Source organism: Diceros bicornis, chromosome 26 (genome assembly GCF_020826845.1).
Source record: "Diceros bicornis minor isolate mBicDic1 chromosome 26, mDicBic1.mat.cur, whole genome shotgun sequence".
Classification (NCBI taxonomy): Eukaryota; Metazoa; Chordata; class Mammalia; order Perissodactyla; family Rhinocerotidae; genus Diceros; species Diceros bicornis.
The window spans coordinates 19,508,350-19,534,155 of record NC_080765.1 but is presented as its reverse complement, the minus strand read 5'-3'; the positions used below and the strand labels follow the sequence as shown (position 1 = coordinate 19,534,155).

The 25,806-nt window shown below is 36.9% G+C and overlaps 1 protein-coding gene and 1 pseudogene across 4 annotated transcripts in view; both read left to right on the top strand.

The window, feature by feature from the left end:
• LOC131422340 (rab5 GDP/GTP exchange factor) overlaps nt 1-25,806 on the top strand; it is a 92,751-nt gene that overhangs the window by 53,388 nt on the left and 13,557 nt on the right. For 2 of the 4 annotated variants that reach the window (XM_058569490.1, XM_058569493.1), the window contains 3 exons: nt 2,314-2,502; nt 5,124-5,290; nt 17,182-17,351. In XM_058569490.1, coding sequence (XP_058425473.1) covers nt 2,314-2,502; nt 5,124-5,290; nt 17,182-17,351 — 526 coding nt within the window. The remainder of the gene's footprint in view (nt 1-2,313; nt 2,503-5,123; nt 5,291-17,181; nt 17,352-25,806) is intronic. The other 2 variants (XM_058569492.1, XM_058569494.1) reach the window with 2 other exon arrangements.
• Nucleotides 22,250-25,465, top strand: LOC131422341 (grpE protein homolog 1, mitochondrial-like; annotated as a pseudogene).

Below are 25,806 nucleotides of genomic sequence, written 5' to 3'. Positions count from 1 at the left end.
TGACATCTAATAGAATGGAGATAATATCTACCTTGATTCTTGTGAGAAATAATTATGTTAAGTATCTGTCACAATATTGGGCATGTAGTGAGTGTTGGCAAATAGTAGGCTTATGTTAATTTGTCCTAGATTACTGAGGGCCTTGAATGCCATCTCAACGAGTTTAGGCTCTATTCTGATGTGCTAATTGTGCTCGCGTTCTTTTTTTTTTTTTTTTTTAATCTTTGGATGGCTTGAATTTTTTTTTTTTTTCAGGAAGAGTGGCCCTGAGCTAACATCTGTTGCCAGTCTTCCTCTTTTTCTTTTCTTTTCTTTTTTTTTTTTTTTTGGAATTATTATGTATTTTTTACTACATATTTAAATTTTAGACTGGGCCAATTGAAAAATTACAAGAAGAGGAAATTAGCACAGTTACACTTTTCCCTCTCCTGAGTCCCATCTTACAGTTTTTGTTAGCTGTCTATTATCTCTTTTTCTTTTTTCTCCCCAAAGCCCCAGTACATAGTTGTATATCCTACTTGTAGGTCCTTCTGGTTCTTCTATATGGGATGCCACTTCAGCATGGCTTGATGAGTGGTGAATAAGTCCGCGCCCAGGATCCGAACTGGTGAACCCCGGGCCGCCGGAGCGGAACGTGCAAACTTACTGGCTATGCCACTGGGCCGGCCTCTCACGTTCTTGGTATATGTTAAATTATTTCATGTGAGACAAAGTACTCATTTTCATATCATTGAAATAAAGTTGTCTTTTTGAGTGAAATAACATACTGTACTAAGAACAGAGTATTTCACTTTCTCCCTCAGGTTAAAAATGTAAAACTTTTTTTGGTAGCAACTAAGAAAGATGTATTAGCCCTTTCTTTTTTTTAATGTTAAAATCTATTTTGTTATTGTGGTAAAAAAACATAAAATTTACCATCTTAACCATTTTTAAAGTGAACCAGTAGAGTAGTGTTAACTGGATGAACCTTGTTGTGCAACAGATCTCTAAAACTTTTTTGTCTGGCAAAACTGAAACTCTCTACGCACTGAACAACACCTCCTCTTTGTTCCCTCCCCCCAGCCCCTGGCAACCATTATTCTACTTCTGGTTCTAAAAGTTTGACTACTTCAGATACCTCATGTAAGTGGAATCATGCAGTATTTATCTTTTTGTGACTGGCTTATTCTAGGTGGCACAGTGTCCTCAAGGTTCATCCATGTTGTAGCATATGACAAGATTTCTTTCTTTTTTCAGGCAGAATAATATTCCATTGTACATACCACATTGTCTTTATGCATTCATTCTTCGATGGACATTTAGGTTGCTTTCAACTTTTGGCTACTGTGAATAATGCTGCAATGAACATAGGTATGCAAATATCTCTTCAAGACCCTGTTTTTAATTCTTTTGGATATATACCCAGCAGTGGAATTGCTGGGTCATATGGTAATTCTATTTTTAATTTTTTGAGGAGCTCCATGCCGTTTTCCACAGTGGCTATGCCATTTTACATTCCCACCAACTGGGCATGAGGGTTCCAATTTCTCTACATCCTCACTCACACTTGTTATTTTCTGTTTTTTTGATAGTGGCTATCCTAACGGATGTGACATGATATCTCATTGTGGTTTTGATTTGCATTTCCCTGATGATTAGTAATGTTGAACATCTTTTCACATATTAGTTGGCTATTTGTGTATCTTCTTTGGAGAATTGTCTGTACAGATCCTTCGCTAATTTTTAATTGGATTATTTGTTTTGTTGTTGTTGATTTGTAGGAGTTCTTTATATATTCTGGATATTAATCCTTTATTAGATATATGGCTTGCAAATATTTTCTGTCATTCCATAGGTTGCCTTCTCACTCTGTTGATTGTTTCCTTTTCTGTGCAGAAGTTTTTAAGTTTGACATAGTCTCATTTGTCTATTTTTGCTTTTGTTGCTTGTGCTTTTGGTGTCATATCAAGGAGATCGTTGCCAAATCCAAGGTCATGAAGTTTTTCCGCTATGTTTTCTTCTAGGAGTTGTATAGTTTGACATCTTACATTTAGGTCTTTAATCCAATATGTCCTTTTTTGAAGCGTTCTTTATATTATTGTGCGGGGAATAAGAAGTCTTGTCTTACGACTACGTCAGGAATTTGCTGTATTTAAACTTTTCTTTTTCCCTCCCTCCCTCTTTCACACCTTTTCTTCCTTCCTTACCTCCTTCTCTCCTGTATAGCTTGAAGATTATGAGCTCATTCATATTTTTGTTCTTAATTGCTGTGCTGATAGAAGAATGATAGTGAATTCATTTTCAACAACACTTTCTTGTTTGTTATTTGATTAGCAGGAAGAAGATGAGCCTTAAGTCTGAACGCCGAGGAATTCATGTGGATCAGTCGGAGCTCCTGTGCAAGAAAGGATGTGGTTACTATGGCAACCCTGCTTGGCAGGGTTTCTGCTCCAAATGCTGGAGGGAGGAGTACCACAAAGCCAGGCAGAAGCAGATTCAGGAGGATTGGGAACTGGCAGAGCGGTAAAAGGATTTACCTGGGGGTGGTTTAACAGAGATATAACTGGATACATGGTTCTGTCACTGTCAGAATACGTTTTTCTCTTCTGTTTTAAGCTATCAGCGAGTCAGCTTAATATTAAGAGAATGAATTTTTTTCCTCTTCTTCTCAGTCAACATTTAATGACTAGTTTTCAGTGATTTCTGCATTTTGTCTTTGTCTTAACTTTTAACTATTTTGTGTTTGAGGTGTGTTAGTCTTACTTGTCTAATAGAGGCAATAAGCTCCTTGGAGTAGAAGAAGGGAGATGAAATGAGGTGAAGATTAAATGAGGTAATATATATGATGTACTGGGCACATGGTTCTCATCAAGCATTGTTTTCCTCATTCTTTTAATATATGCAGCATGGCATCTGGCACAGTGATAAAAACATAATAGAAACCTGTTGATTAGTATACATAGTCCTTGCTTTATGGAAATTTAACTTTTCCTTAAAAATGGGGTTTGTTAGTCAAAAGTAGTTTGTATTATCCAGAAATATGATTATGATAAAAATTAAAAGATGGAATAGCTGGTGAGCATAGGGACTAATAAAGTGCCACAAATAATGTTAATTCTTTGCCAAAGCATCCTAGAAACTGTAAAACTTCTCAATAAAAGAAAGTCAAACTGAACTGTGACAGCTTTTGCTAGTTTTTTATATCTAAATTATATCTATATTTGTTGAGTGATTACTTTGCTAGCATCTGTGATCAACTCAGAGAATCGTAAAGTACACTCACTGCTTTCAGTGACTCCATGGTCAATCAGAGAGAAAATGTAGATGTAGAACATTAACTGTTTCCCCAGGTTTCCCACTGCAATCCTGATATTCCCAGTAGCTGATCCTATTTCACAAAGAAAGTAGAGGCCACTAGGCATGAATTCTGTTAGCTTTCTCCTTTTTCCACATCAGAATGTACTAATATCTTTATGTATGTTAACTTACGTTTTGTCTCAGAGAATGATGTCTCCCTATTCCATTCTCAGACTAACACCTCTACTTGTGATTTTGTTGCTCTTTCTTACTGCTTCCAGTTGTGTCCTCACTTAAAATTTCCTACAGCACTATTTCTCAAATTTGAACAGGGCATGAGAATCACCTGGAAAGCTTGTAAAACAGTGATTGCTGGGGGCCGGCCTCGTAGCATAGTGGTTAGGTCCAGCGCGCTCCACTTTGGTGGCCCAGGTTTGTGGGCATGGAACTACACCACTCGTCAAACCATGTTGTGGCAGCGACCCACATACAAAATAGAGGAAGACTGGCACAGATGTTAGCTCAGGGCTAATCTTCCTCAAGCTAAAAAGAGGAAGATTGGCAACAGATGTTAGCCCAGAGCGAATCTTCCTCACAAAAAACCCAAACAAAACAAAAAAAAACCAGTGATCGCTGGACCTCACCCTCAGAGTCTCTGACTTGAGTAGGTTGGAAGTGAGGCCTGAGAATTTACATTTCTAACAAATTCCTAGGTGGTACTGATGCTGCTGTCTAGGGAATCGTACTTTGAGAATAATTGTTCTATAGATGGCCTTTGAGATTTAATATAAATACTTCAAATTCAGCTGGTGCAAGGCCAAGTTCATTTCTTTTATTTATTCTAATCCCCACTTCCAACATTTCCTCCTAACCTTCCTCCTGTATCAGTTAATGACATCACTCTTTATTCAGTTGGCTAAAAAACACTGGAGTCATCTTAATTTCTCCTTCACCTCTCACACTATCTACAACTAATTGAGCAAGTTCTACTTATTCTAGCTCAGAGAAGTCTTTTGAATTTCCTCCTCTTCTATTTTCCAGGTCCTTATTTTCTCTTACTTAAGTCTATGTAATATATTCTTAATCATTGTCCCTATCTCTAGTCTCTCTGCCCCTCAAGTTGTCACACAGCTAACTGCATTATCTTTCTAAAGTACAGATCTGATAATGGTAACTTATTGGATTTACAGTCTTTTCTGGTTCCCTACCATGAAATCCAGGATTATAGACTGGGCTTGGCAGTCAAAGTTTCTTTCCACTTGGTACCTACTTGTAGGCATCATAGTTCATCATACCGTCAGTGCTCTGACCACATTGAACTTGGTCCACGACAAAAACCACATGCCTTCACGTTTGTAGTTCCCTTTTCCTAGAATGCCGTTTCACTTGGCGGAATCCTATTCATCCTTTAAGACCAGCCTAAATGTCACTCACCATTGTAAAACCTTCTTGGACTCCTCTAGCAGATTTAGTTGTTCCTTCCTATGTTCTCATAGCACTTGGATTTTACTCTCTACTATAGGAACAGTCACATTATATGGTAATTATTTACTCGCCTCTTTCTCCCTTCCTACCTTGAGCTTGTTAGGGAAAAGGACTAGACTTTATTTCTTTTATGTAACCCTAGTACAATTACTGAATGACCATGATCCATGGAGAAGGTCCCTTTTGAAGTCCGTAGTAGCATATAGGGTAGTTTCATATCAGAGACCTCAGACCTGTTGGGTGTATTTATCCTCTAGTTCTAAAAATTTTAGATCCTCTTCAATTAGTTGAGTACTAACCTCTAGATACAAGGAAAACTTGGAGAATATCTGGGTCATTCTTAATCCTTTCTTGAATTACAGACTTCAGCGGGAGGAGGAAGAGGCCTTTGCCAGCAGTCAGAGCAGCCAAGGGGCCCAATCCCTTACATTTTCCAAGTTTGAAGAAAAGAAAACCAATGAGAAGACCCGCAAGGTTACCACAGTGAAGAAATTCTTCACTGCTTCATCCAGGGTTGGATCAAAGAAGGGTAATTTTCTGATTCTCTTTTTTTCCTTCTATGCCCAAATGAGATACAGAGTAGATCCACAGTGCATATGGGCTCAGCTTTTTAATTTCTGTAAGCTTTCGGAGAATATCAACCCAGATTTGAGACTGAAATTGGGTTTGAGGGTCAGATGATATATGAAACCAAAAATCTCTTTGGTTGGAGGACATTGTGTTTTAGAGAAGCTTGTTTACTCTATAGGAGGAATAAAGATAATTGAAATAGTAGTTTTCTTTATAAAATTCATTCTTATCCAAATGGCTGTCTTTTTGGATGTTTTGGTTTTTGTGCCTTTAATTTTTGGATTCTGGTTTATTCTTCTTTGTATAGTATCTTCATTCTCCGTAACTTAATCAGAAATGATTGTTTCTAGGCCTGAAGTCATCTAAAAAAGAGATTTTCTGAGAGCTTGTGCGAGAGAGCTGTGTCTTGAGGAAATACATAGAGAACATATAGGAAAAGGCTCACTCTGGGCTTTTAGAGGAGTGAAAGTAACCCATAGTAGGTATTTTCTAGTGCATGGATTTGTATGTACTTGACCTTATTCATCCTCCTTCTTAAAACGCCATATAATCAGCAAGAGGATTGTCATTGAAGTCACACTTGTTCTACCAATGAGCAGACAAGCTTGTGGAAGTGGCCTAGCAGGAAACAAGAAAGAATGTTGTCAGGGCTCAGTCTCTGAACCTTTATGTTGGTAATCGGAGTTATACAGGAAATTTGAAATGGTGAGGGAGACTGGGAAGCAACGCTAGTGCTATCAGAAGAGCTGTTCTTTTGGACCCCCGTCTCGCCCCGGCACTCTCCAACCTGGGATGATTGTCATGAGGTTTTTGGTCTGTGTAAAGGCAGGGGAATGAATAGTAATATTGCACCTTAAGATCTTTGGTGGTCTTCAGGATTTCATGACTCTTGTTGTTTTGTTTTTATTGAAAGGAAAAGTTGCTTACAACCAAAAACACTTCTCTTTCTTTCTTTTTTATTTTTTGGTGAGGAAGATCAGCCCTGAGCTAACATCCATGCCAATCCTCCTCTTTTTGCTGAGGAAGACTGGCCCTGGGCTAACATCTGTACCTATCTTCCTCCACTTTATATGAGACACCACCACAGCATGGCCTGACAAGCGGTGCATCGGTGCGCGCCCAGGATCCGAACCCAGGTCACCAGCAGCGGAGCACGTGCACTTAACCACTACGCCACGGGGCCGGCCCCAACACTTCTCTTTAATAAATGCAAACTTTAAATAATCTTTTTGTTCACATGATTAATTTGGAATTGTTTCTTGGTTGGCTGTCACTCATAGCAGTTTTCTCTACTGCAATAAGAAGAGGAATAATCAGTACCTGCTAGCAATTAAATTAAGAATGTATTTGGCTCATGATTTATTTATCAGAAGGTAGTGTGGTAGGCTGGTTAAGAGCGTAAGCTTTGGAGTCACCCTGGTTTGAGTCACAGCTTTGCAGTTTACTATCTGTGTGACTTTAACTAAGCTAATCTCTTTAAGCCCTGTCTATTCTGAGGGACAGTAATACTTATCATAAGCATAACTTGAGGATTAAATGAGTTGATGTGTGTAAAGAGTTTAGGATAGTACTTGACACATATAATGTCTTCAATAAGTGTTAGCTATTTAAAGATATGTTGTTTTTCTGATAGAATAATCTCTGCTGGTATTGATCAAAGCCATTCATTCCTGTTTAGCTTAATTTCTGTTGCCTGCTTTGGGAAAGTCTCACTAACCTTATGAATTTATGATATATGGTGAAGTGGTATATGACAACAGATAAAATAGTAAAGAAATTATAAAACCATCAGCTCTAACTGCCTCATTTTACAAATGACAGTATGAAAGCCCATAAAGGTTAACTAATTTACCCAAGGTCATATAATGAGTTGATGTATTAGAACTCAGGTCTCCTAATTCCTGGTTCAGTTTTTTCCCATTATATCCCTTGTTATCTATATCTTTATAGATGTATAATGAGGTTTCTATTACTGAAGTGTGTAATAGTCATGCACATTTGCTGGCTGTCCTTGGCAGTTTTAGAAAAATCATGTCCTAAGAGCTTCTGACGTGCGTTATATTATAGAAAGAACATTTGTACTTTAAAAGAAACAATTCCAAATTGTTATTTTAAAAACTTTTATATGGAGTGATTCTTAACCGTTTTCCTTTTTCTTTTAGAATGATAGATTTGTACTTTAGATTTTTGATCTTTGGTTGTTTTTTGTCTATAGAAAGCATATGGGGATAAAGACCTCAAAGTATTGAAAAAAAACTGATGCATGTGTATTAGAAAAGAGGATGCTGTTGGATCTTTGTTTCACAGATTGCTTATACAACTTTGCCAGATGAACTTTGCATTTCAAACTAATTATTTGTTTGGCCTTTGTGTGTGGATAAGGTTAGCCTTTACTAAATGCAGTTTTAATTTATTGGGTCTAGACTAAAACAGACCTTTTGTGTTCTGTCTTCTTTATTTTCCTTCATTAATACATGAAGCCCTTGCTCTTGACGTTTTACTTGCTTCTGCTGGTAGCGCAAAAAAAAGCTCTTAAGCCAGGGCAGCTTGGTAGTAAACAGAACACAAATAATCTTCTAAGGGATTTGAAGAATGTTTTAACACGAGTTGGCTGCCACTCAAAGAAGGTAAATGGAGTAGCTGGACTGTACAGACTCAGAGAGTTTGCTTACAGCTGTTTAATCTCCAAAGTAAGGTTGAGTGAGCTATAGTTTACAGAGTAAAGCATAGTGGATCGGCCAAGTTGTTATACTTGCTCATACATTCAAAAATGCCCTTTTCTTTTAGAGTTCAAATAGATGTTGTCACCCAGAGTAGAATCTTGGGTACATCTTTTACAAATTAATCTAGAGGCAACGCTCCTAGGAGGAATATATATGTTTTAGAATTAAAATACCAATCTTCCCACCCAGACCTCAGATTTTAAACACTGTTCTTCACTAAAGTGAACTAGGGTTCCTTGGAGAAATGACTGATTCTGGGATTGGAGCAAGGAAAGAAGGGCCCCCCAAAGATGTTGGGAACATGTCAAAGACCCAGAAGCCAGCTTGAATGAGTTCCCACTGGCCAAGTTTGAGTATCAAAATAAATAAGGAGAATAAATGGTGTATAACTGATTGAATAAAATAATAATCTAGTAGTCCATCCAACTAATAAAATGTGTAAGTAGAAAGGGAGAAGAGAAAGCTCCTCTTTACCATAGAATGTTGACTAATAAATATAGAAGAAGTGATGGAGGTAGAAAATCACCATTTTGCAATCATCATAGTAAGAATTGATTCAGGCAGATTTCACAGTGGATGCTAAATCTGGGGTGAGGGGAGGAAGTTTCCTGAGGAACAAGTTATGAACCTGATCTCAAATTAACTCCCACAACTTATTTATTAATTAAAATAGAGAAATAGTAATTCTATAACGATGGGGGGAAATAGACATTATGTGCCCCCAGATATGGTACTTTGAGAAGAACACAACATGAATTATGTAATATTTAAGCTGAAAATTTACCCTGAATCTAGTCATGAGGAAACAGCAGAGAAACTCAAATTCAGGGGCATTCAATAAAGTAACTGACCTATGTTCTTCAAAATTGTCAGTGTCATGAAAAACAAAGGAAGGCTGGAGAACGTTTCCAGATTAAAAGAGGCTAAGTCTACATGACCACTAGTGAGTGTGTGACCCTCAGTTGGATCCTATGTAAGGAAAAAAACCCCACTTTTTTTCAATAACTATACTGTAGTTATGTAAAAGAATATCTTTGTTATTAGGAACTACTGGTATTAAGGGATAAAGAGCGTGATATATAGTCTACTGTGAAAAGATTTACAAAAAATAATACACACAGACATGTAGCAGAATGTTAAAATTTTGTGAACCTGGCTAAAGGGTATAAAGATTGTAGTAATCTTGCAACTTTTCTGTAAATTTGAAGTTATTTTTTATTTTTATGTGAGGAAGATTGGCCCCAGGCTAACATCCATGCCCATCTTCCTCTACTTTATATGGGATGCCACCACAGCATGGCTTGACCAGCGGTGCCTTGGTCCGCGCCCGGGATCCGAACCCACGAACCCCGGGCCACCGAAGCAGAGTGTGTGACCTTAACCACTACACCACTGGGCCGCCCCCCAAAGTTATTTTAAAATAAGACTTAAAAAAACTATAAAAACTATAAAACTATAATCTTCCAGCATTCAGTGCTATCCCAAGACCTAAATTTCAGATGTTAATTGAGTAGAAGCATAGTGTTAATCACATTGTTTGAAGGATCACTAGTGAATTGCTACTTTAATCATAGAGCCTCTTTGGCACTTAGGTGAAACTGAGCTAATAATTCCCCAAGTTGAATCTGGAGCTGATTTTATAATCATGCCTGTTTTTACAGTCATTTCTCAAGTACACTCTGGTTGGTTTCCTCCTCTTGTTTATTCCAAAGATTGTTATCTGGTAAAATCATCTTTTATAATATATTGAATAGAATGTATTTGGAACATGATCAGTTTCTGACTTTCATTGATAAGGACTATGAGAAATATTTTCCCTGACACCAAATATATGGTGTCTTTTATTCTCCAACACCAATTGGGTGTGTGACAATTCAGTCATGTTCTGACACTAACTACCCTGAGTCAGCGACAGACCCCACAGGTTAAGGGCTCAGTCCCACAAAACTGCCCCCACTTCAGTTGCCCTTGCCAACCTCCAGGAGTGGGGGTCCCCATACTTCTGACCAACCAGCTATAAATCGGGGGTTCCCACAACCCTCAGGTTTGATATTTTGTTGGAACAACTCACAGAACTCAGAAAAACACTTTATTTACGCTCGCTGGTTTATTATAAAGGATACAACTCAGGAACAGCCAAATGGAAGAGATGCATAGGACAACGTAGGCGAGGGGGCGCCAAGCTTCCATGCCCTCTCTGGGTGTGTGCTCCTAGCCCCTCAATGTGTTCACCAATGTAGAAGCTCCCTGAACCTCCTCATATAGGGGTTTTTATGGAAATTTCATTTCATAGGCACAAGGGATTAAATCATTGGCCACTGGTGATCAAAAATATCTGTCCCCTCTTTCCACCCTGGAAGTCAGAAGTCAGGGGTGGGGTGGGACTGAAAGTTTCAACCCTCTAATCTGAAATTTCCAACCCTCTAATCCTGTGGTTGGTTCCTCTGGTGATTAGCTCCTATCTAGATAGCCCTGAAGCTGTCTAGGGGCCCACAAGAGTCACCTCATTAGCATAAACTCAGATTTGGAAGAAAGGGGCTTGTTGTGAATTAAAAAAGACGCTTCTCTCACCCCTATAACTCTGGAAATTCCAAAGGTTTTAGGAGCTCTGTCCCAGGAACCCAGGGGCAAAGACCAAATATATATTTCTTATTGTACTACGGACTATCTGCCTTTTAGTCTGTAGTATATAACTATAGTCAGAACGACTGAAAACGTCAGAAGAACTATAATATTCTACTGAACTGCCTTATTTTGTTTGGATAATCTGAGAAATGTGGAAGGTTTTCGGTAAATTTGTTAATATTGAGATATAAAATGTGCTTTTAGTACTAGAAGTGGTGTTAGTCATCTTTACTACATGGTCATGTTCTTTTTTGATACTGACGTTTTCAGGTTGTCTTTACTCTTTCACAAGCGTTCTTCAAATACTCTTATTAGTGAAGATTTTGCTTTTACAGGTTTACTTTGTTTTTTTTTTTTTTTTTTTTTATTTCCCCCAAAGCCCCAGTAGATAGTTGTATGTCATAGTTGCACAGCCTTCTAGTTGCTGTATGTGGGACGCGGCCTCAGCATGGCCGGAGAAGCAGTGCCTCAGTGCGCGCCCGGGATCCGAACCCGGGCCACCAGCAGCGGAGCGCGCACACTTAACCGCTAAGCCACCGGGCCGGCCCCTACTTTGTATATTAAACATTTAACAAGATTTAATGTGTGATCTGCCTTGCAGACAGCCTTACATAGTAGCTGCTCAGTTGATACTCACTGATTGATTTAAATAGGAATAAATAGATGCTGTAATAATAGAAGGGACATTATGGTGTATTATTGGGGAATCAAATACACCTTGATTCTTGGGCTGGGGAATCAAACAGATCTGGATTCAAATCCCAGCTTTTCTTCTTAACTGCCTGTGTGACTTTCAGCACTTAAGTGACTTATCCTGTAACCTCACTGTATTCATGTGTAAAAGGATAATACCACCTACCTAACAAGAACAATTTTTAGTGGTTTAAAATGGTAAACATGTATTATTTCATATGTTTTCAAGAATCTAACAATTTTTAAGGATTAATGAGAATGTATAGTAAAACACAATGTCTGCCATGTAGAAAATGTCATTGAATGATAGCTATAGACATTATCATGATAATTCAAAAGCCTATGTTGTTCTGCTGGGAAGGCATTTTAAACTGAGTATTTAGATTGTGGAATGGAAAGCTTGATAATCATGGCAAACTGGCTATACTTGAAATAAAGCTTGTTTCTATATTAAAAACACAAGATTTTAAGTTGAAGAGCAAGCAGTTGCCATTTGGGTTCTAGCCAAAATGTAATGTTCCTTTCCATTTTCCCTTCTGAATATCCATTGGCAGTTCAAAACTACCTCTCACCTTCTTTCTGTGAACCAAATGCCTGAACTGTGTCTCTCTCACTTTCCACTCTCTCTTCCACTTAGCTGTTCTCTTATTAGGGGTTGATTTTAGGAAGGTCTGAGAGAAACAACCAAGTGTTGATTTTAGTAATTTGTACCAATTCATAACTAGTGAATAGAATTAATTTTGATTTACTTTTTTTTTTTTTTAAAGAGGTTTTGGGTTCATAGTAAAATTGAGAGGAAGATACAGAGATTTCCCACATACCCCTTGCCTCTACACATTCACATCCTCCCTCCTTATCAACATCCCCTACCAGAATGGTACATTTTGTGTTAAAATTGATGAACCTACATTAACACATCATTATCCAAAGTCCATAGTTTACATTAGGGTTGACTCTTGCTGTTCTATATTCTGTGGATTTGAACAAATATATAATGACATATACACCATTATAGTATCATACAGAGTATCTTCACTTACATTTTATTTTCATTTACATTCTGAAAGAGGATTTTTTTAATCAACATTACCTGTCTTTGGAGAAAAGAATTTGTTGTAAGGGGGATGGTTAGAGTTTCCCTACCCTTGACTGGCTCACAGACCTCCAGTCTCAGGGATTGGTACTCCTTTGAAGAGTCTTCAGTCCTCTCTTTGGCACACAGAGGCAATTACAGCATAGTAAAGAGCTGAGACTTTGGAGTTAAGGCACGGAGACCTGGGTTCAAATTCCAGCCTTTACCACTTAAATCACTGCAACATTATGCGTTACTTAATATCTTCAAGCCTCAGCTTCCTCATTTGTAAACATCATAAAAGTACTACCACATAGAGTTGTGAGGATTATACAAGAAAGCATTGTAAAAGCAATGAGCACGTAGTAAATGTTCACTGTATGTAAACTGTCATCATCATTATTTTATCAGATTGAATGTGTATTCTGTTTTCGTTGGTTGGAGTGTTATGTATCAGTTAGGTCAAGTTGGTTGATAGCATTGTTCAAGTACTCTGTCCTTAACTGATTTTTCTTTTTTTTTTGTTACCTGTAGTATTGACTACCAGGAGAGGAATGTTGAAATCTCTGACTAAAATTATGGATCTTTTATTTCTCTTTTGAGTTCTATCAGTTTATGCTTCATGTGTTTTCAAGCTGTGTTATTAGGTGTCTACACATTTAAGATTGCTATGTCATCTTAAAGAATTAACCCCCCTTTCCGTTATGAGATTCCCCTCTTTATCCTTGGTAATATTCCATGTTCTGATATTTACTTTTTCTGATATTGATATAGCCACTGCAGCTCTTTTTGATTGTTTGAACAATATATCCTTTTTGTTTCTTTTAGTTTTTAACATATCTGTATCTTTATATTTAAAGTGGATTTCTTATAGACAGCATATAGAGGGATCTTGTTTTTATCAAAGATGACAATCTCTGACTTTTAAGTGGACTGTTTAGACTACTTATATTTAATGAAATATTTGATTAAATGAGGCTTAAACCCACCATCTTGCTCTTTGTTTTCTATGTATGCCATCTGGATTTAGTTCTTTTTCTCCTCTTTTCCTGCCTTCTTTTTGATAGATTATTTTTTATGTTTACATCTTTATCTCCACTGTTGGCTTGTTAGCTATACCTCTTTCTTTTGTTGTATTTTTTTTTTCTTTTCCATCATAGATTTCTTTGTGAGTAGATAATGCACCATCAACATTCCTCTCTCTCTCTCTTTTTTAAATTTGTATATTCTTTCTTTCTCTCTTTCTCTCTTTCTCTCTTTCTCTCTTTCTCTCTCTCCCTTCTTCCTTCTTTTTCTTTCTTTCTTTTCTTTCTTCTTTCTTTCTTGATTGTCACTGAGCTAACATCTGTGCCAATCTTCCTCCACTTTTTCTATGTGGAACACTGCCACAGCATGGCTCAATGAGCAGTATATAGGTCCGCGGCCGGGATCCGAACCCGCGAACCCCGGGCCACCGAAGCAGAGTGCCTGAACTTAACCATGATGCCACCAGGCCAGCCCCTGTTGTATTTTTTTTTTAATGGTTGTTCTGGGGTTTACAAAATACGTGTTTAACTACTCTACCTTCAAATAATATTATACCACTTTATATATAAGAACCTCACCAACAGTATTCTTACATTTCTTCCTCTCACCCTTTGTACTATTGTTGTCCTGCATTTTACTTCTACATGATATAAATCCCACAATACATTATTATTACTTCAGCTTTAAATACTTAATTATCTTTTAAAGAGATTTTTAAATGGGAAAATGTCTTGTATATTTGCCCATGTTTGCCACTGCTGATGCTCTTTGTTTCTGGCTGGTGGGAAAATGAATTATTCCAAGCCAAGTGTGCTCTGGGGATTGTTCTGCCTACTCCTTTACCTGATCTTGGGTAGTTTCCTCACGTACATGTGCAGTATTCAGTCAGAGACTCAAGGGAACCCCTCTGCAGTCATCTGGAGTTCTTCCTGTGCAGCCCCATCCTCTCTGTATTTTGCCATGCAAATTCTAGTGACTTTGGCCTCCCTGAGCTCTAAATGCTGTTTCTCCAATTCGACAAGTCTGCTAGGCTCTGTTGAGGTGCCTCTCCCTGTGCTATTGTGTAAAAACTCTCCTTACAGTGAGTTAGGGTACTTGTAGGACGTACCGTGTTTATCCCCTTCTTTCATGGGTTGCTCTTCTGTCTGCCTGTTGTCCAGTATTTGAAGGCCATTGTTTCATATGTTTTGTCTGATTTTTCTAGTTGTGAAGGCAGTAGGGTAAATCCAATCCCTGTTATTCCATCATGACCAGGAGTGGAATTATCAGATTGAGTGAAGGACTAAATCCCAAGTATTACAGAAATTTTTATAATCGTACAGGATGTCAAATACAATTTTTGGTTTTCCATATTGGTAAAAAATGTTTCAGAAAAGATACTGCCAGTTTTTGTTTTGAGATAAATTGTACCTGATTTATTTGCTTAAAAAAATAGATGGTCCATCCAAATGGCTCAAAAATAAAAGGTATATATCCCTTACCCATCTAGTTCCCAGCCACTCCCACTATCCTTCCCTCATATTCAGACAAACTTTGTTATTAGTTTCTTGTGTATCATTCTGTGTTTTTGTTTTCATTTGTAAACACATATATCCTCATCCCACTCCCACTATTTTACATAAAAGAGAACACACTACAGATACCCTGCTTTTTTTTAATTTAGCAGTACATTTAAGAACTCTTATCAATACATAAAAAGCATACTTTTTTTACTTTAAAAGTACATAATATTCCATTTTATGAATTAAACCGTAATTTATTAGTCCCTTGGTAGTGGTTATTTATGCCATTTCTAGTCTTTTGCTCTCACAAGTAGTGCTAAAATGAGTAGCCTTATACATATTTCATTTTGTACATGTGCATTTATATCATAGAAAATGTCTGATAAATGGAATCGTTGGGTCATAGGATAAATTATTTTTAATTTTGATGATTATTAACACCAAATTGCATTCCATTGCAGTTATATAATTTTACATTCCTACCTCCATAGTGTCATAGTGCCTTTTCCCCCATATTCTCATCAACATCAAACTTCAGATTTTTGTCTAATGTTTAAAATGGCATCTCATAGTTTTAATTTGCGTATTTGTTATCATGAGTGAGATTGAGCTTATTTCCTATGTTTAAAATCCATCTATGTTTCCTTTCTGTGCACTGTTAGTATTCTTTACCCATTTTGCTATTGAACTTTTGGGTTTTTTTTTTTATATTAATAGGAGTTCTTATACATGAGGGAGAGTAGCCCTTTGTGATGTAGCTTACAAACGTTTTTTTCCAGTTTGTTGTCTGACTTCTGACTAACAGTATTTTTAGTCATACATGTAAGTGTTTTTTTTCTTTTCCTTATTTTTCCTTTTAATGTGATTGAATTCTTTTAGGGCTTCTACATTTTGAATCATAGTTAGGAAGCACCTGATAATTTAAAAGATAGGCAAATACTTGATTTGGAAAGATAACTATAAAGTGCAATTTTGTTCTGCTAACTACTTAATATTAATAGTGCAGTTTGGTCGGTGGGGATGTTTTTGCTTTAATTTGAACATAAGTCAAGCAACTAAGTACCACGTTAGTTTCATAACCAGTTATGTAATAATAAGTGAAAGCTGGAATCTTTAGTTTGCCATAGTTAATAGTATATTCTTTTAGGTAATCTATATGTTTGTCTCACTTGAATAAACTCGTCACTCTAATAGGAATAATGCTTTTATTATCTTAAAACTTTATTGCAACTTCATCATTAAAATGTATATCTCAGGTACTAACGTTCAAAAAATAAGATTATAAGAAATTATTCTGAGAAAGCATGTAATAGGTTGACTTTGATACCTTCAAAAGATACATTTTCTTCTTAATTATCTTCCTTTTTGTATATGAAAGGGAATCATGGGGGTATGAGGTACTTGAATTCCTTACAAGTATGGAATTAGAGAGCAGAGTTCAAAATCAGGAGACAGAATGTGATCAGAGTCCAAGTGCTACTTCATGCTTTCTGAGAGCACCTACTCTACTATAGCAACCTTATCTCTGTTCTGTAAAGGTCCCATTTTCCTTTCAGTGTATTTATTTGAAGAGAGGAAAGAGCTGTGTGGCCAACTGATTGGACAGTGTTTTATTTGCTTCCCTTGCCTCTTTGCTGGTATGCTCTGTCATGGTCATTTGCTACTTTGAATGTGTTCTTTCACTTTGAGCAGTATGACTTGAAAACTGAATGGTGGGTAAAGAATTGTTAGACTCCACATAAATAAAGTAGCCTTTGCCTTTTTGGCAAGTAAAAAGGATTTGAAAAGGTTGTCTAATGTTTGTCTCTAGCATTTTTCTGCTTCTACTGATTGTTGCTTACTTATTGACTGGTTTTGTAAACTCATACAATCTTTGAGAAAGTTGTTCAAGATAGTGGTGCCATTTCAGTATTAACAATTAACTATATAGATCAAAACATGGTATAGTTCGGCTAAGAAAATACTAGTAGAGTGATTTTTATTTGAATAGGAGTCTCTTTTAGATCATATAGTTTTATCTACGTGTACTTCCTACTCATAAAGTAGATCTAGCTTACTTTAAGGAAAGTTGTCCAAATATTTAAACATAAAATAAATTCAAGTTTAACTTTGATTAAGCATAATTTAAGTAATCTTAAGTTAGATACTTAAAGTAATTCCATGCATGGATCTTCTATGTAATGAAACTTATTATGTTTAATTTTCCCAGCAGAAATTCAGGAAGCAAAAGCTCCCAGTCCTTCCATAAACCGGCAAACCAGCATTGAAACGGATAGAGTGTCTAAAGAGTTCATAGAATTTCTCAAGACCTTCCACAAGACAGGCCAAGAAATCTATAAGCAGACCAAGCTGTTTTTGGAAGCAATGCATTACAAAAGGGTAGGTTGAGAATAATCACTTAGAAAATAGAGTTTTGGTTTTAGGAAGGGTCTTAGAGATAATCTAGTGCAACGTTGTTATTTTACACCTGAGAAAATCAAGACCCAGAGATGTTAAGTTACTTACCTGAGAATGTCACTGATCCACGTTAAAACCCAACTTCCAGGCTAGTACTTTTCCACTGCAACTCAATGTGTTCAGATCATCTTTGCGTGGAAAGTCTGACATCGAAGCCACTTGTGTTGTGTACTTTAGTAACAAACCTTCCTAACTTGTCACCTTGTAAATAGTATAAACTGCCAAGAGAGCCGTAGTATACCTTCAACTCTAACTAATAATTGTTAGACCAGTAACAATCATTTTAGGGTTTTGTTCTATATTTTGATTTTTAAAATTCCTATCTTTGCTCAGATAGAGAAGGGAAAGCTAGAATTTAGACCTTGAAAGAGACCTTAGCAACTCTCTGGTTTGGGTCCCTTTATTTTATAGATGGGGAAGTTGAGAGCCAGAGAGGATATGTAACTTTTCCAAGATTACACAGCTAGATTCTGCCAGTGTCAGAGCTATAATTTGTGACTTCCACGTATGTGTTTTTAACCTGTAATTTCCAACCCATAATTTCAATTGCAATAATTCATAAGTCTACCCATAAAGGGGCTCATTTTATAAATAGTGATTAATTTGTTTGTAACATTCTTCACTCATTGAACTCAGAATTGGCTCTAAAAGTCCTTTCTATGAAGTGAGGAAGTCTTAGAGAGAAAGGAAAAGGGAATTAGAAAAACATCAAGGTGATTAACTGCCTAGCTATATTCCAGCTGTGGTCAGAGATCACTAGGCTAATAAGCAATTGACTTCTGCCAAAATGTTTTGTTAATATTGAATTCAGTTAGTAAAGGAGAAAAGAAGCTTGCTTTCTTGTTTTTTTGATGTGCAATTACACTGAGAATAAGTAAGTAGCCCTCTTTTTTTTCCTCAAAGTATTTGTAAGCAAATAGTGACATTTAGAGTTAAAGCAAGAAAAATATCATTGAAGTTTTGAGTTAGAAGCAATGACAGACTTCTTCAATATGGAAAAATTCGGAGTTTGTGTGATATACAACTTTTATTTTTTATCAGAAATAAAAACTAAAGTGTAGTAGTTATGTATTCTTTAGCCCATATGAAATGTTTACAGGATATCTATACTATATTGGCATATATACTATAATACATATGGCAAATACACCTGTATAATACTATATTTTAGAAAACTGCTCAACTCAGATTTGTTCGTTTTTCTTTTGCTCAGAAGTTTAAATGTGCCATTGTTCTGTATTAATTTAGTAGATTTTAAATCAATACACTAAAGTAAAGAGGTAATTAACTGGTGCAGATAACACCATGCCTAACACCTGTTTTCTATGCATTACTAACTGATATCAGAGATCTGGATATGGCCTCAGATTCCTCCCGTTTTAAGAGCCATTGTGCAACCTATTTTCCTTTTCTACACTAGCACTAAGTGTTTCATGGTTAAGTGGCCAAGTCCCATGTACGTATGTTCAGCATCTAGCATGATGCCTGGCACATACCTTCATTTCATTGGTGACTATAAACATCCCTGAATCTGTGGCCACACTTATTGAAGCTCTTACCTGGGGAAGCCCTTCTTGCCTTAGGCTGCAAATTAGAGTCCTTCCAAATAAATAAAACAGTTTTCATACCTGAACAAACCAACCTTACCTAACTAGCTTCAGATCACTTAATCATATAACTTTCTTGAGAGAATTTGAGTACAACTTGGGATAGCTCCTGTGAGGTAATGAAGTGTGTCATAGTGAGAATAACCAACTAAACTTTCTAGTTATCTTATTCTAATGACCTACTGAATATGAACATTAATTCTTATCTTTTTGAAACTGCCCCGTTGACATTGCCATTAACTCATAATTCTTCCCTCTGCGTCCCACAGTATTATTCTTCCCGAATTGGGAAGAGTTCTAGGTCTAGAACAATGTGCCATTCTTGCCCACATCTTTTTCCACTTCATTCCTTTTTTCTTCAGTCTTAGTGTATGCCAGTTGTGAGCAACCTTTTCCACATGTAGGTCAAGTCTAGAAAATTAAATATTTTCAGAATTGCATTAAAAAATTTTCAGCCATTTTATCTTTATCAGGAAACACTTTATCTGCACTGAGACTCTTTTTTTTTTAATTTCCTCATCCCAAAAGGGTATTTCTTTTGGCTAAAATTTCATTCAGCACCTACGTAATTCACACACACTGCAGTATTGCAATGTAATGCTTTACTGTGCAACAAGTATTGTTTGCTAAGACTCTTCTGAAGCTGGATTATTTTGCCGTTTTTTAGAAATTAATCTTATTGGCTACTTAATATTAAAATATGTAATGTCTTATAGTCCCTTTTCATATTCTTTTTTTTTTATAATTTTATTTATTTATTTTCCCCCAAAGCCCCAGTCATATGTCATAGCTGCACATCCTTCTAGTTGCTGTATGTGGGACACAGCCTCAGCATGGCTGGAGAAGCAGTGCATCGGTGCGTGCCCGGGATCCGAACCCGGGCCACCAGTAGCAGAGCGTGCACACTTAACTGCTAAGCCACAGGGCCAGCCCCCTTTTCATATTCTTTAAGAGATATTTTACAAACAAGACAGGCAGCCAAATCATTAATACAAAATCCATTTATATTGAACATACAATTGTTATCAGCTACTTTTCTCTTCTTAGAAGTCACTATAGCAAGAATTTAAATTTTATTGAGAAAATGGCTGGGGGTAGAAGGGGGACAGTATACGTAGAAGAAGCTAAGAAGAATTTACAAGGTTTAGTTTTTTAAACTGCTTGTCATTACAAAATAACTAGAATTTAAGAATCCCACAGTGAGGGCTGGCCCCGTGGCCTAGTGGTTAAGTTCGGCACACTCCACATTGGCTGCCGAGGTTTGGTTCCTGGGCGTGGACCTACACCACTCGTTAGCCATGCTGTGGCAGCGACCCACATACAAAATAGAGGAAGATTGGCACAATGTTAGCTCAGGGCGAATCTTCCTCAAGCAAAAAGAGAAAGATTGGCAACAGATGTTAGCTCAGGGCGAATCTTCCTCAGCAAAAAAAAAACAAAAACAAAAAAACAAACGAATCTCTCTGTAAGAACCAAACTTCAGATAGGTCTAAGAGTGGCCACAGATTCAGGGATTTATATGGTCACCAATGAAATGAAGGATGTATAGATTTCTTTTGTCATTTGGACAGAGCTTTATGTGCCCAGGGTAATTTTAAAGCATCATATAGACCCAACAAGATGTTAACCTTTCCCATCATAACTAGAAAACCATATTTTCTAACTTAATGAGATTCCTGACTTGGTGAAGAATTTTTCTCCACAAATTTATTAATGTGAATACATTTTCAAAACAGACAGACTGCAGTTAAATCAAAGTAAATAAGACTCCTAGAGAAACTCTTTTGCTGCCCAAACTATTTAAATCTGCCCTTGCTAGTATTGAGAAATCCCTTAGATATATTTCCTTCTATTCTGAAAGTGTAACCTGCCCTATTTTTAAAAGTGTAGCCTGCCAGTGGTGCAAGCAGTTAAGTGCACGTGCTCTGCTGCGGTGGCCCGGGGTTCACCAGTTTGGATCCCGGGCGTGCACCAACGCACTGCTTGGCAAGCCATGCTGTGGCGGCGTCCCATATAAAGTGGAGGAAGATGGCACAGATGTTAGCCCAGGGCCAGTCTTCCTCAGCAAAAAAAGAGAAGGATTGGCAGTTGTTAGCACAGGGCTGATCTCCTCACCAAAGGAAAAAAAAAAGTGTAGCCTCTGTAACCCTCTACTTCCTCAAAATACAGAACCTTTAATTTATTAGATATTGCATTAAAGCTTTTTAATAAATGAATTTTCTGAGTTTCTCAATGCAGTTGTTTTTTTTTTGGTGAGGACAATTAGCCCTGAGCTAACATCTGTTGCTGATCCTCCTCTTTTTTGCTGAAGAAGGTTGGCCCTGGGCTAACACCTGTGCCCATCTTCCTCTATTTTGTATATGGGATGCCACCACAGCATGGCTTGATAAGTGGTGCATAGGTCCACGTCAGGGATCTGACCTATTAACCCCAGACTGCGGGAGCAGAGCGCGTGAACTTAACCACTATACCCCGGGGCTGGCCCCCTCAATGCAGTTTTTAAAACAAGATTCCTTTATTAGCAGCCGTTCAAATATACTCTTTTTCCTTACTAAGGAAGCAGTCAAGGACAACATAAGACCTTTGCTACTTTCATTGTTCTTTTCCCAGCCATTCATTCTGTTAAAATCTGTTATTGATTATATTATGTAAACTTAAAATTTTCCTGATAATAATTTTCCTGAAAAACTGTTTTTCTAAACCTGAACGAAGAGAAAAAAATATTATATATGCTATATAGTTTAAAACAAAGCTATATCTTCATTTACCTTCTCTTCCCCAGAATAAATAGAAAGATAGGTGTCCCTCCTATACCTTAAAATGACTTCACTGTTCTAAAACATGTGTGTATACAAGGAGTAGTTTCTCTGCTATGTAATTACTGCTAGGAGAGCAGAAATACATATCCAAAACAAAGAAACTTTAATCAACAAAATAGACTTTAATTATGGTAAGAAAATTTGGGGGTGGAGAGGAAGTAACCCAGGACCCAATTTTAAAATTAGAAGCAGCAAAGATGAGAAGTGAGGCAACAAGACAATAAGAAAACATCTGAGCTGATGGAATCTACACATCATAAGAAACAAAAGTAGATGAAAGATTGAGTTGATAACTATGTTGAAAGTGATGAATGAATAAGAATAATCAAGAACATGTCCTAGAAGAATACAGTGATACGTGAGGGAAAACTTAAAACATTATTGACGGGCAGCCATGGTGGCTCAGTGAGCGAGGCCGGCACAGTGCAGTCTCCCAGCTTTGGCATTTTCTCTCAGGACCTCTCCTGTTGTGCACTGCTACGAACAAATGAACAGTGGCCAGAATGGAAGAGGACACGAGTCAAAATGGAGCAGAAGAGAGAGACTCCCACGACAGAGAAGAAACTCAGGGACGAGAACGTCAAGTTAGAAGAGCAACTAAAAGAGACTGGAAAAATAAAAGCGAGGTTTGGCGGATACTGAGAACTTGTGGCAGAGGAGCCAAAAATGGTGGAGGTGGCAAAATTATATTTTAGGTATTTAGGGCTTTTGCAAAGACTTGTTAGAGGTTGCAGACATTTTGAAGAAGGCAACACGATGTTCAAAAAAGTTCCAAAAGTTTCCAACATGTTCCAAAAGAGGAAATTAAAGACGATAACCCTACCTGAAGAACCTCTATGAGGGCATCATAATGACTGAAGTCCACATTCAGAAGGTGTTCGTGAAACACAGCCTACCCAAGTTGAGCCAGTTATGGTTCAAACTGAGCCAAATTTAATTCTTACAGGTGTGAGACGTTGTTCCACATGCTGGTTGAAGGGAAAGAGCCAGGCACAGTGGTGCTAGTTAACAAGTTGGGGTATAGACTGCACAGGCACACCCCAAGACCCACCCTGGTGGGTGTCGTGAGAGAAATTTAGCTGCCTCTTGAAGAGCTTTCTTTTTGTAACTAGCTGCTATAACTCTTGGGAGGCTGGTTCACTCTTCTCATCTGTGAATACTCTTGACCTTTTCCCAACCATTGTTGGAAAGCTCAAGTAACCAGTGGCTAAACACACAACTACACAGTTGCATTAATAAAATCTAATTTGGGAGTCTGTTCATTGATTTTTAGAACTACATGTTTAGTAGTTTCACATACTTACAGAAGAAGCCAACAGGACACCACTGGACCTCTAGAGTATCATGCATAACACTATATCTGCTCAAACTCTGATGACATCAAAGTATTTTAAATGAACATGATGTCTTCGGGAATTCTGCTGTTTGACTACCTGGCTGCACCCCACTGCACTGTATTTTTTTCTGCATCTCACTGTAGCATGCAAGTTACTAGAATACTTAGCCCACTACACACTTCCTTCAGTGAAGGGAAGGCAAGAGTTTAAACATTTTTCTTGCTAAAAAAATTTTATGATGACCTTTGTGAAGAACATAGGTGAGTTTATTTGTAATTAGTAACTACCCAGCTGCTAAAAATGATCAACTACTGGCTTTTCCTTAGAGATGTGAAATGAACATAAGTACCTTAACAGTTCTCACCACGTTTATTTTGCCAGTAATTGAATTTGACAAAAATCAATTACTTTTGCCCTGTTTTGTTCCTCTAAATGTAGAAATGTTTAAATCTATATTCAAATAGCTACTAATGACTTCCTGGTATCTTCCCTGGTGAGATGGACTATCTCAAAATATGAGGACTGCATGCTTGCTATACTTTAAATATTAGTGTTTACTTTTTTAATTTTATTGAAGAAGATTAAAACCCTAATATGTTTATTTTCCTAAAAAAAATTATTGAAGGCAGCAGAAACTGGCAATACAGAAAATATGGACATAAAAGCTAAAACCTTAATGAATCAAACAGTTAACTACACTACAAAGGAAACTTAATGAACTTGGAAAATAGATCATGGAGATCCGGTTTCTAAAGATAGGAGTTCCACATGAAATACACAGAAAACATAATTTAAAAAATAGTCGAATAAAGATTTTTAAAACGGGGGGTGGAAAAAAAAAAGACTTTAGCCAGACAATGAAGAAAGTATACAGAGAACCTCTCAGTATTAATATTCAAAGGAATACACCCACTTGTCAAACTTTTAAACTACAAAGAAAAATTTTTTAAGAAAAAAATAACTTTACACAGACATAGGAAACATGATTCCAGGCAATGGTTAGAGAATACTTAAGGAAAAGAGTTCATTTACACTGCTAGACTCTGTTTTTTCTTAGAAAACTATGAAAAAAACTTTTGGAATTTTGTAGAACCTAAAAGAACTTACCAACACAAACCTGCTATCATTTAGCTCCTTTGGCAAGAACTGTGAAGGATCTGAGATTTACCCTATTTTCAGGTTAATAAGTTAGCCTGCCATAGTTTCATGGATACTGGCAGAAGACATGAATCTTCTGGGTCAGAAAAAAAGGCCAGTTTCTTAACAGCAGTAGCAGTAGCCAGAGTGTTATCAGCATTTGCGCCAGTTTCCTGAGTATCAGTTCCCACAGAGCAATGCAGAAAAGACTAGGTAATACCTGTGCATGCAATGAGTTACATTAGAGGAGAGGATCTTTTGTAATGCGCCCTGAGCTTGCCTGACCTTTGCCCCGGAGGGATACCCTATTATATTGGACAGTAAAGAATTTACCCTTTACACTTGAGGGAGGCGCTGTCTGTCTTCCAAGTCTGTTTGCTATACAGCTATCCTTGAAAAGAGTGCAGAACAAAGGCAGTCAGTGCCTCTTCTCACAAGATTTGTAGAAATATAAGAGATCCATGTAGAATTGTCTCCCAGCATCTTTACAGTATTACAAAGGGAGGAAAAATAATAAATGTCCACAGTGATTCCTTCTTCCATTCCACTACTATTGAGCACTAGTCCTATGCCTAGCTCTGTTGTAGGCACTGAGGATATGGTGGAGAACAGTGCCCTCGTGGAGCTGACATTTTAGTGGAGGAAATAGACAACAAACCAATTTATAATTGAACATAGTGGTAAGTCCTACAAAGAATCTAAAGCAAGATAAGAGGACAGAGTGGCAGGGGAGTTGTATTTTACATTATGAAATAAACACTGATGATGTGTAAATCTGTGCAGTATAAATAGAAATACAAAGAATTTTCTGAATTGTAACATAAATTACAGTGATTTTGTGGAGCTGGGGAAGGAATAGGTGATCCATTGCCACCAGTAAAACAGTCCATTTAGGTTTTTAAAAGGAGGTTCAGTGTTTCTAGTTAGAAGTGAGTATTAATAATAATCATAAGAATGAATGTAGTTTGTTCTAAGTTAAGAGTTAAGATTTGGTGCGAGTCTTGGTAACCATGTCTAAGCTACCTAAGTAAATAAAAAGAATAGATAATCCATTGTAGAAAGTCTATAATTAAAAGAATAACAAGTAAAATTATAGCTTCATAAAGGAAAATTAAAATATTACCGTTAAAATGTTAAGTAAGGTCCTCCATATTAAAAATAAAATTAGATTTATAGGTTTAATAGTAAAAAAAAAAAAAACTCCTGTCATAAATTTCATACTGATAGTTCATCTTTTGTTTATTTAAACCCATTCTGCTTATTGGAAGAATTTGAGATTTACAAAATGATTTAAAATAAGAATAAGAGGACAAAGGGATAATTTGATGATATTTAGAATTTATAAACATGTCCTTATGGACATGTTCTGCATGTAGCTGCTGCTTATAACTACCCACATGAAAATCCAAGCATAATATTAAGACCAGACCTGAAAATTGTCCATGGATATGTTTGTCTGGTGATCTAATTTAGTACA